This window comes from Dermacentor albipictus, chromosome 2 (genome assembly GCF_038994185.2).
Source record: "Dermacentor albipictus isolate Rhodes 1998 colony chromosome 2, USDA_Dalb.pri_finalv2, whole genome shotgun sequence".
Taxonomy (NCBI): Eukaryota; Metazoa; Arthropoda; class Arachnida; order Ixodida; family Ixodidae; genus Dermacentor; species Dermacentor albipictus.
In genome coordinates this window covers 173,331,894-173,343,943 of record NC_091822.1, presented here as the reverse complement: position 1 = coordinate 173,343,943, position 12,050 = coordinate 173,331,894, and the positions used below count along the sequence as shown (strand labels likewise).

General features: G+C 47.9%; 1 protein-coding gene across 1 annotated transcript; it reads left to right on the top strand.

Annotated features, from left to right (window-relative positions):
* The first annotated feature begins 105 nt into the window (after positions 1-105).
* On the top strand, positions 106-2,059 carry LOC135900896 (Parkinson disease protein 7 homolog). The gene is made up of 5 exons (XM_065430495.1): positions 106-287; positions 409-570; positions 934-1,003; positions 1,570-1,653; positions 1,767-2,059. The coding sequence occupies exons 1-5, from the start codon at positions 141-143 to the stop codon at positions 1,925-1,927; spliced, it is 624 nt and encodes a 207-aa protein (XP_065286567.1). The 5' UTR covers positions 106-140; the 3' UTR covers positions 1,928-2,059.
* The last annotated feature ends 9,991 nt before the right edge of the window (positions 2,060-12,050 follow it).

Sequence of the window (12,050 nt, the reverse complement as noted above, 5' to 3'; positions counted from 1 at the left end):
TATTTTAGACTATGTGTATATATGTTTTTGCGTGCTTGACTTGCAATAAATTTTACGGTTTAACGGCACTTTATGTCGATTTACAAACAAGCAGTTGCTAACCATGTGCCCCTCAAGGTCTCAAAACGAAAGCGAGTTTTATGCTTTCTCGTTGTGCATGCGTGTTGTCTAGCCGGCGTCGGAACTATTCAAATTCGAGTATGGTCAAAAAAGCTCTCCTCATCCTCGCCGAAGGTGCGGAAGAGATGGAAGCGATTATCGCAGCCGATGTATTGCGAAGAGCTGGCGTGAGTATTGCAGTTTTTCTTCGGGAAACCGCTTGTACTACGACGTAAAGCCGCTGGCTGGGGTCAGTTTTCTGCGGCCGTGTTTTTGTTTGGTTCACCGTGGCGTCGTATTTCCTTTTAGGTCGACGTTAACATCGCTGGCCTCACCGGCTCCAGCCCCGTGAAGTGCAGCCGAAACGTCGTGGTTGTACCCGACATGAGTTTGGAACAAGCTGCGTTGCAGGCTCCGTACGATGTAATCGTCCTACCCGGCGGGCTTAAAGGAGCAGAAAGCTTGGCAGCGGTGAGCACGCGCCTTCCTAATCGGTCATCGTTTGGCCTGCGGGCGTTATCTCTGAGAAGATTTCTTGTGAAAAGCCTTTGCTGTCGCTTGTTGAATTGGCTCAGTTAGCTTGAAAGTATTACACTGCACCTGAAGTCTACTTTCGCAGATGCCACAGGTTAGTCTTATTTTTGCAGAACCGCTGTGTTTTCGCTCGCAGAAGTTGGCAAGAACCTGGCCACAGTGGCAGTCGCCCCTCTTTTTGCGAGAATATTGTCTCTAAAACTGTCATTGCGGGGTCGCAAAAGCACCATTTATCCACTATAAACAGTGCACAGGCGTTATCCGCACTTAATTTGTGTACCTTTATAACTCTCTTTATAGAGTCCAGCAGTTGGCAAGTTGCTGAAGGAGCAAGAAAAAAGTGGACGACTTGTTGCTGCAATTTGTGCAGGTAATAACGAGACATATTTACAAACTTAGTAATTAAGTTAAATCCCCGCTGTTGCTACAGCTTTCATGGGAAGCACCGCCATACATCTGGCTCATGCACCGGCCCGAACTTCCGCCACCGAGTTGCTGTCTTCGTGATGATCTTGCATTGGTTAAAATAACGTAGCTACACACTGAGGACAGTGTTAAAGATTCGCCAATTTTTTGCAACAGCAGCTTATAATATCTGTATAATAAGAACATTACAGCAGTCTTAGGATTACTGTAATATTCATAGAATTATCCCTATGCACTGTGGCAATGCACAGTGAACAATTGAACTGCCTTGGTGCTCTTTGGCCATAACTGGCTCTTGCGTCATAAACATCCTCGCATCATCACCAAAATACTGTATTGACCACCCTGCGAGCCTTCAAATTCTAACTACATACTGATCGACAACACATTTATCCCAATTGTGAATAGCTCGAGGGTCGATGGGGAAGTACCAGTGCAGGAATCTGTGCCCTTGATGACTGTTCAAGTTTGGTGGCCTCCTTCTTTCTTTTTTCTTCCACCTTCATGTAGCTCCTATTGCTCTGAAGAGTCATGGCATTGGTCAAGGAAAGCTAGTCACATCGCACCCAAGCAAGAAAGAAGACATTTCTAAGGGTGGGTAACAAGTAACTTGGCCCCTGTGACTCTGAATTTTTCCTGTGCTTTTTTTTCTCTCCTCTTCCCGCCTGATGTGTTTCAGCTGCCCTTCACTACAATTCACCTTGCAGGTGACTACAAGTACTGCGAGGACAGAGTCGTGATTGACGGTCAACTGATTACAAGCCGCGGCCCGGGTACAGCCTTTGAGTTTGCCTTGGCCATTGTCGAGAAGCTGGAGAACAAAGCAGCTGCGGAAAAACTCGTTCCGCCCATGCTGGTCAAAGTGTGATCCCTTGCCCCTGTCACCGCAGATTTCTCAACTGCCCGAACCTGTCAGTTTCGTTGCTGCTAGCAGGTCTGTCTGTGGCTAGATTATTTGCTTACTTTTGTCGAAATAAATTACATACCCATTTTCTGAGTATGATCTGTTCAAATTTTTTGAGGCAGTGTATTAATACGTCAAATATTGCCATATATCACACACACCAAATGCATTAATCGTTCACGCGCCTTCTGGTAATGGACAAGTCTGCTCCTGGCACACATATTGAGTGTAATGCTCATAGGGACGTAGCCCGGAGGGGGCACACCGGGCACGCTTCTCCCCCTCCCCGCCCCTCAAAGTTTCGGCGTACCAAGATGCCACCTGTCCAGTCCTCTTGGCCCCTCCTCCCCCCCCTCCCCGAAGAAGATTCCTGGATACGCCAATGGTACCCAATATGCCCTTACAATTATGTATCCTGCTTACTAAAAGTGAAATTGGGCGAGTTCGTAGTGATTCATGTTTATGAAATTAACAGCGCGAAACAGGACGAAGGAAAGGAACACGCCACTGCGCCACCCCAGCGCCAGTGTCGTGTTCTTCTTTTCCTTCGTCCTCGTCTGTTTTGCGCTGTTAATTTCCGAAACATGTATCCTGCTTAATTAAGTATTGGGGAGATCCGCCACGGGGGCTTAGCGGCTACGGTGTCGCGCAGCTAAGCACGAAGTCGCAGGAGCGAATCGCGGCGGCCGCCTTTCGATAGAGGCGAAATGCAAATAACGCCCGCGTCCCGTGCATCGGGGACACGTTAAAGGTTCCCTGGTGGTCAAAATTAAACCGGAGTCCCCCATTACGGCGTCGTGCCCCATTAATCAAGTCGTGGTTTTGGCACATAAAACCCCAGAATTTAATCTTTAAGTATTGGAAGAGGAGCTGGTGCATATCTGTTGTGCCAAGGTTAATCTAACTGAATGTTGTACACAATTTCCTGTGCATATAGGAATAAATGTTAAATGACCGCGCTACTAAATTTGTGGAAAAGTGAATGTAACATATAAGCATTCTGAAATATATACCGTGCCGTATATTCATTATGCCGTGCGGTGTCGTATTGCAATTCAGAGACCGTGGTACATGTATATATACAGCGTACGGCCCATCATTCAGCTAAGATGGCGCAGATCACAAGCGTGTGGAGGAAGTCGTGCTTGTAAACAAGCTGCTTTCTTTCCCTCTGTGCATATAAACCAACGAAAGACGCTGCACGTGCTCGTAGTAGTAGTACTTGGTTATTTCTATTGCATGAAGCAGAGAGGATGAAAGGAGAATGCTGGTGATCGCGATGCAATTGTGTGTATATTTCTGAGGTTTTACGTGCCAAAATCACTATCTGATTATGAGGCATTTCGATCATCCGTGTACGTGCACCCGATGCATGGCACACGGGCGCTTTTGGATTTCGCCCCCATCGTAATGCGGCCGCCGCGGCCAGGATACGATCCCGCGACCTCGTGCTTAGCAGCGCAACGCCAAAACCACTTATACAAGCAACCATGGCGGATGTGCCTAGCTTGAGGAGCTAACTCCTTTACAGCGGTCAGCGGAGTCGGGCGAGAGTATGGGAGAAAGAGAAAGGTTAAGGCGGAGGAAAACTACTCAGAGAAAGCATTTCGTCCATGAGACATCCAGAATAAGTCCCAATATGCGTGCACCGTTTCGCAGATGAGTGGACATCCAGAAGGTCCATGAGACATCCTTAACAAGACGTCCCAAGGACCTTATTTTGGCCAACACACGGTCATAATTGTCGTCCCAGAGTTATTTCAGTTTCCTCATGACAAAAAAAAAATTTCACGCATGTTCAAATTATAATCTGAAGCTGTCATGTCCGCAGCTCATGGATACATCGTACTGTGAGTATTTTCGACGCAACTTCGAAAACTTCAGCTATAGTTCGACACGTCACTTGCACCTGGCACATGACCTAGAAAAAGACCCGCATTGCACATGTGCGGCGAGAGCGCGCACGTGCGTGTGCGCGCGATGCACCAGATATTAGAGCTTTAGTGTAGGGGACGATTGTCGCGCAGACGTTATGCCCGTGACAGACAATTCACGTAGAACGTTAATTCTGTCACACAGCGTCCGCGACACTATAAAAGGCCCTGCTGGGCGTGGGCCATGCAGTATACCAACGTGTCCCCAGCCCAGTGAACCACTTATGTCCCATAGATGTCTATACAGAACATCATGTTTTAGACATCGCACACATCCTATAGATATCTATATTTCTCCAGACAACATTGCAAATACGTACTACGGATAACCATACACGAAAACGAGCCGCTTCCAGGAACGTAAATTTGCGCTCCTGGATGGGCTGGTTTTCATGTGCGGTGATTGGGCCTTTTCGGTGTGCGATTTTTCTGGAAATAGACACTCAGTTGAAAGTTAGCGCTCCTCCTTGTTGTCTCGCTTTCGTCCGCGTCTTCCAGCGCTATGACCCCCATTGCTGTATCTAACCGACTAGCCTAAACAACCATGCTTCTAATTTCTAACTCTTCCAGAAAGCCCCTGAAAAAAGACGGAACAGCGCTATCCTCAATGGCGTTAAGAATCTGTACGACTGAAAAAGAAAGAAAAGCACAGCCACATTGTGCGGGCATGCACGCACACACACCATGCACCGCAACAAGAAGATCAGAGGAACCGATCAGGCACCAGACGTTCAAACGTTTCGGCTGTTCCGCCGTATAAGTATGTGGTAGCAGTTTTTCACAGTTGCGAACAAAGCTTTTCACCCTATTGAACTCATTCGGCGCTCCGTTTTACCTCTCCCGGCCAGATATAGGATTCCTTCAAAATGCCTCGATCCCGCGTTTCATTCAGACTATATTGCATGGGGAGCGGCTGGCTGCGAATATGGTTCGCATACCTGGCTTGCGACGAAGGGAAGACCGACGCGAAAGCTTCGGGGGCAGCTCCAAAGCCAATTTTACGGCCCGTCATCACGTACGGCAAACACTGCAACGCCCCTCCCACATAGTTGCCTTCGGAAGTCGTCCGGAAACACGTGTATGCGCCAACCGAGCGGTAGCGTTTCTTGAACCGAACGTTTCCACCCCCTGCATGTGTGACGGTGTTTGCACTCCGAAGACTGTGTGTGTGTGCTTGGAGAGAGTGCGACAAGCATCGGCCACGAACTCAAACCGTCGCCGTTTCATCTGCTGCAGACACGCACGTATCGTTTCCGTTCGGGGCGGTCTGATACTAACCTGGCTATAGTTGCGTGCAGCAGAGACGCGTCAGTGCACTTAGAAGTTTTGACAGTCGCGCACGTTAATTGGTTCGTTTCGATAAGATTGGAAATTATCTGGTTCTTTGTCGCCGACGTTCTCGCGCGCTTGTGGGGTACTTAGATATGGGTTGTTCCTTCGAAGAGTTTTAACGCTGACACCGAACGCTCGGTTCCAATCAATATGGAGCCAAACTAGGAGCTAGAGAAGACAAACCTGGCATTGTTTTTTGCAAGTAGTTCAACTCAGCTAGCCCCCGCACGTGACCTAAACCTCAGCACTGAGGTGGGGGATAAACGAAAAGCGGCGGAGAAAACCTGATCGAGTTTATTCTGAAGACTACACTTACACCGCGCTTACTCCACACTTACGTGGCTCTTTCGTGCTATGTCAAGCACACTGCACTTAAGAACTACATGGTTTGTCCCACGTAACTTGAACCAAACATGAAAGATATGCGAATACCACGTAGCTGGACAGAACCAAGATAATGCTGTTTACTAGGGTTGAGGATTGGGCGAGTTGGTATTCCATTCTTGAACTGGTACAGCGCAACATACATACAAAGGAAGAAACAAGCCGAGCCGGCCAGATAAACGAACAGAGCGCTCTGTTCCTTTATCTGGCCGGCTCGCGCTTGTTTCTTCCTTCGTATGTTGCGCAGTATATATAGTAATGTTGTTTGCCGTCGCTTGGAGATACTCAGATTATTTTTTTCATTCCGCGAAATTACATAATTAGTCTTAATTCTAATAAGCTTCTGAAATATTATAATTGGATGAAAATTGTCAATGAGAATATTGTCGAGCGGCATGAAAAACTCCCGAAACAGCTTTCCGTTGCTCCAGACGTGCTACATAAAAGTTTTTCCGAGCGTGAAAGAAGACTGCGAATACACACAAAATCGCCCCGCGACTGGCCATAGACGCACTTTGCGTGTAATCGCAGGCTTCTTTCATGCTCGGAAAAGCACTTTTATGTAGCACCTATTGAGCAATGGAAAGCTGTATCCGGAGTTCTTCACGTTGCTCTCCAATTTTCGGATGGACGTCGCTTAATCAGTGGTAGGGTCGTGAATAACAGCGGAAGTGAGTCGGCCTGAGGTCCAGCTTCCCAGCTGGACCACGAAAGCCCGCGAAAACTGCCTCGCGTCTATAGTCGCGCGGCGCTTTGTATTTTTAAGGGCTTCTTTCAGGCTTGGAATAAAACATTTGCGTAGCATGTATTTAGCAACAGGAAGCGGGGTCGGGAATTTTCGGGACGGTATACAATTCTCTCATGGCACTTTTACTCTGAATATGATATTTAATGAAGTTGATTAATCAATAATGACTTGTTTGATTAGGCAACATACAAAAAGTATAACTTGCTCCAGGCGACGGCGAAAAACATTACCTCAGTTGGTTCCGTTCAGCTACGTAGCACTCGCCAATTTTTAAATTTTGCCGCAAGTTGCGTAGAACGCCGTGCATATAGAAAGTTTCTCAAATATTATCGCTAGTTTTATCAGTTCCTTTTTTACTTTTCTTTCCCACTAACCTATGTTTACTTTTACTTACCTCACATAAACTATGTTTTCTATGAACTTTGTGCAATCAGACTGCATGCGCGACGCGAATAGCGTTGTAAGTACTAGAATACACGCGACTACCAGCGATTAATTACGCTGGATGCTAAGTCATGTTGTAGCCGGTTCTGTCTGTTGTGTATGTTGGCGCCGAACGTTGCGCTATCAGACTGCATGCGGGACGAGAATTGTGTTGTACCAGCGATTACTCTGGAATCTACCGGAATCTTAGTCGACTCATATATAAATAGCCGACAAGTCTGACTCGTCGATCAGATTTTGACGATAGACGACTGTGCTTGCCGTTTTCGTTGTGCTTGAATGTTAGTAGCCTTTTTTCGGGCAGAAATTCGCTCAACAAAGAATTAGTTTAGGTCATTATCAGTTATGGTGCTGTCTGGTTTTTCCCTGCCACTATATACAACGTCACATTATTTCGCGCTCACGGGTGTTCACTGAGGTGCGATCATCTTTGCCAGTTCAGACAGTAAATAGTGATGCAGGTGTGCATTTATGTGCCATGCAAATTCAATCACGTTTGTTTTGCTGTCCATCAGATCTAGCTAGCATGTGCATCCGCTCGCGGGTTCGTTTTCCACCTGAAGCCAGTGCAAGCGTTCTTTGCATCGAGGGGAAAGGAGTTTACGTGTGTGAAGCTGGACGTTCATGGTGGCCTCACCACTCTTTAGCCTTCACGTTATACTTGTGCCGAATGCAGGACCAAAGCTTACAACTTTTAATTCGTGACAGAAGCTGGTATAATAATTGCTCAACGCAATTATTATTGCGTTCGTGCCCAGAAATGAGCGCACCGTACTAAATTTAACAGAACGAAAGCTGACTGCACATATGTGCAAAACTTTATGTAACGTAACCTAATTTAACGTAACCTAACTTAAATTACCTAGGCCGTGCTTCAAAAATTTAACGTTTCCGCTTGTGAATTCCTGCGGCGTATTATACATTCCTCAGGTGAGCTTCTGTCCGGCTTAAAGGTGCAGTGGTATTTTGCCCAATGAGGATATTCCTGTTGCTTTGTTTATCTCCCTCTCTCCCTCTCTCTCTGTGTCTCTCTCTCTCTCTCTTTGCAACCACTACTTCCCCGTCCCAGAGCAGGGTAGGAAACCGGCAACTCGAATCTGGCAATCTCTGCGCCTTTCCTCTTCCTGTATTTCCTCTCTCTGTCCAGTGAGTTTTCGACCGGATAATTAGTCTGGCGAGCTCTTCTCTGAAGAACCGCCGTGGTGGCTCAGTGCATGGCTACTGCGTTCTGTTGCCGAGAACGAGGTCACAGGTTCGATTGCCAGTGGCGGCATTCCTATCGGAGCAGCGTGCTGAAACGACTGCGTATACGTGCTCCGGGTGCACGTGAAGGAACTGCAAGTACATACATGGTACATCAGGGACACTCCACTACAGCGTCACTCAGACGTGTATACACGTCTGACTGCACGACAAGCCGTTTGAAATAAGCTTTCATTCATCTCATCCATGAATTCCTTCCAAGTGAGCTTTTGCCCACTCACCACTTGTGACTCGCCAAGCCTTCGCTCCCGGTGAAAGGCATTGCCAATAAAGAAAGCGTGGCCTACCGTTCTAGATAGACTTATTTTATGTCATTGCCCTTTATTAGAACCGAGCGTTTTCAACATGGCAATGCTGATAACCCGAAACTCCGGCAGGGCAGGAGTTGCAGACCGGCGAGCCCATCTCACTCGCAGCTTCCACGTATCGAGCGGCTTGGAATTTCTCCCTCGCTACTTTGACCGCAGACTGTACGCGTTCCATCGACTGCACCGAACTACCGGCGCGAACTGCTCGACGCGATGGGCGAAAGATTAATGGGGCGGTGTTTCCACTGCTCCGTGGCTTGAAGACAGCCGTCGAGCGGCGGCGGACTGAGGCCCACCCGAGGCGGGCGTCCCAGGTGTGGTCGACCTCCGTTGAAGTGAGATTACTGCCGCCGGCTCGGCTTGGCTTCTGTCTATCCGCGCCGCGCTTGACTCGTGCGGGTACGGTGCCTCGTGCGGGCCTTCTCGCGGCCGCGTGCGCGCGGCCACGTGATGGGGTACGCTACTCCGCAGCGTGAAGTCATGCACCGAAGCCGGCGAAACGGGCCGCGTGATGGATGAAGTGTGAAGTGCTTGCGCGAGCCTGGCCTCCGGCTTAGTACGCGAAGAATCGTTGAATCATTCTGAGACAAAAAACGAAGATGAAAATAAGAAACGCTGTGAGGCGAGCACGTTTCTTCCTTACCTAGAAGAGAGAGAGAGAAAATAATGCAGAGAAAGGCAGGGAGGTTAACCAGAGGTAGTTCCGGTTGGCTACCCTGCGCAGGGGGAAGGGTTAAGAGGGATAAAAAGAGAAACAGAGTAGAAGGTGGAGATAGAAAGAAAGGGAGACTTACCTAAATATTTTCTAGGTAAGGGAGGTCTCCCTTACCCAGAAAATATTTGGAGCACTCGTGGAGCAAGAATGCGATGCCGTAGTGGCCTCTAACAGCACTTCCTTGATACGCTGAAGGCCTCTGCGTTCCGTCCCTCACAGCATCTAGGAAGGGTGGTCCTCCCGTCAAAAAGCATTCCTTTAAATCAATACCATCACGCTAAAGAGCGCCTGCCTTCCCGTATTGAAATGATTGGGCTCTTGGCCTTCTCGCGTGACGTCACGGCTTAGAGCGCGCAGGCCTTCTATAGGCAGGCCAGGTGAAGAAATAAAATGGACAAAGAATACGCGCGCGCGTTGTGCATGTCAGCCTGGACTGCCTAACTTCCTTGGCTGCACACCGGCAATTCGAATTAACCACAATTGGACACGACACGGTCGATGCCACAATATAAGGCAGTAAGTGGTATTTGGTAAGTGCGTGACCTTCAAGGTCCTTCATATGGAATCAGTAAGGTCTTGCGTAGACGTGACTATAACGCCTCAAAAGCAGTATTTCGCCCTACAGAAGTGTGCTTTTTTGGCTTCATTGACTGCTGGCATTATGTGGTCACGATTAACAAAATTGAGCCCCTCGGTTCCCCTTCTTCTCTCGTTTGTTGGAGTTAGACATTCAATATTCTGACCGCTAACGATTTTTCACTGTGACAAATCTGTTGCGGTGAACACTGTATAGGGTTGATAAAAATTCTTGAAGGGAAGTCATGCATTTAGCTCCAGAAAGCCCAAGCACCAATCCACATCAAGAATAATTTTGTTTCTAGACAAAGTCCGTTCGTACAAAAAAAAATGACTAGAAGTTGTTTGTGTTATAAATTAATTAGTGTAGTAAATAAATGATTTGTAGTTGGTGATATAAGAACTGTCCAGAGCTCAAACTTCGCTCCAGAGAATAAGAACGATAATATGTGCTTTGCGTTAAAGTCTCTCGTGTTCCAAACCCAACTTTTCAGGTACGAGACCAGTGCATTAAATTTATACGTTGTACTTTGTCGGGTTAAACTGCACCCGGCGATTTTGGTCTACTCGTCCGCCTGCGGCTGTCATCGGTGGCGAGTCGTCGCGGCACACCTGGATGGGCATACGTGCATAAGGTGGGTATTGAGAGAGAGAAAGGCACGTTAACTGCCTCAGTAAATACTTGCTTGGCTTATTCGTGCGGACAAATGCGGGAGCAACCAGGCCAAGGAATATAAAAAACTGGACTATCTCACTCAATGTTGATTCCTCCACCGTGCCTTAAGGGATGGTAGAAGGGGAATAAAAGTGAAAAAAGAAAGAACCGAGGCGTTTTTCTAGTCGTTGTCTCTAGAGAGAGAATAAAAAGAAAGGCAGCTAGGTAAACTATATATATATATATATATATATATATATATATATATATCCGTCCACATTGGCTCTGAGTGGCTCTGGCTAACACTCCTAACAACCTGAAGAATCCCGCGTGACTGAAGGCCGCGAATACACGCAGAATTGCCGCGCGACTGGCAGCTCGTGACACCTTGCGTGTATTCGCGCGCTTCTTTCACGCTCGGAAAAACACTTTTATGTCGTATTGAGCAACAGAAAGCTGTATCACGGTAGTTTTACATGTTGCTCTACAATTTCCTCATTGACACTTTTCATGTAATTAAAATGTTTGAGAAGCTGATTAATTAATTAAGACTAACTATCCAATTTCGCGGAATGAGAAAAAGAACTATATGAGTATCTCCAAGCGACGGCGAACAACATTACCTTGGTTCTGTCCAGGTATACGTGGCATTTGTATATCTTGCAAATTCGCATGATAGTTGGGACACCCTGTATATATACACAACTTTCCAAACGTCGTTCATGACGGGACACTCTATTCACGCAACGTAAATTTCTGAGAACGTGGCGGCAGCATATCAAAGTTCCGTGCGCTCTCACCGTACGGACGAGCCATCATTTTCTTTCAAGAGCCTCTATCCTTCACATTGTGTCCGCAGCACCAAATTCCCAACACCGAAAGTGTCCTGCTAGCGAGCAGTGTCCGTCTGCTCCAATTCCTAGCGTATTCTAGAGCCAATCCTCCAAAAGTCATCGCTCCGCTCAAAGCTGCCATAAACACTAGAACTAAACAGCAACGCATGCACCCGTGCTGCCGCTAATTCCTCAGAGTATCGGTCATCACTCATTTCGGCACTCTCGGAGGTGGGAATTCCCGCTGTGACCCGTTATTGGCGGAGCGCCTGGAGACAAAAAGGCGGCAAATATCAACAAAGAAAATCGTTCGCATTCAGCAACGAAAGCCGCCTCCGATACCTTTCTTCCCCCCCTCCCTCCCCCTTAGCTCGGACGGACAAGGCATTATGTGTGCCGACCTCGCAGCAAAAGAGTAAACGAAGTCGCGAGCGACTCTTGATTGAAAAATGACCGCAGAGCACGTACACGCACAAACGTGCACATACGTATACGTGCACCATATACGCGCACAGCGCACGCGGTCCCGGGTGCGTATTTATACCATTACGAGAGTCCGTGGGCGTCTTCAAAGCGAGGCGCGCGCGCGCATGTGGGTGGGCGTGGCGGGGCGTGAGCCCGCAGAAAGCGCGTCACATCAGGTGTAAATGGTTGTTGCCCGTTTCCGCCGTCCCGCAACAGAACTCCGACGAGGCTCGCGCGCTCTCTGCGGATGCGAGGATGAGACGAGGGTGCGGTACACAGTGCGTATAAGCAAACATCATTCGTCAAACTGTTGCTGTCGAGATTGAGTGATTAACCTTCTTTTGTACTCATTTCGTCGTCGTCGTCGTTGTTGTTGTTGCTACTCCTGCTGCGGCTGCGACGCTGGAGTGGGCGCGCGATGGGCAGCCGA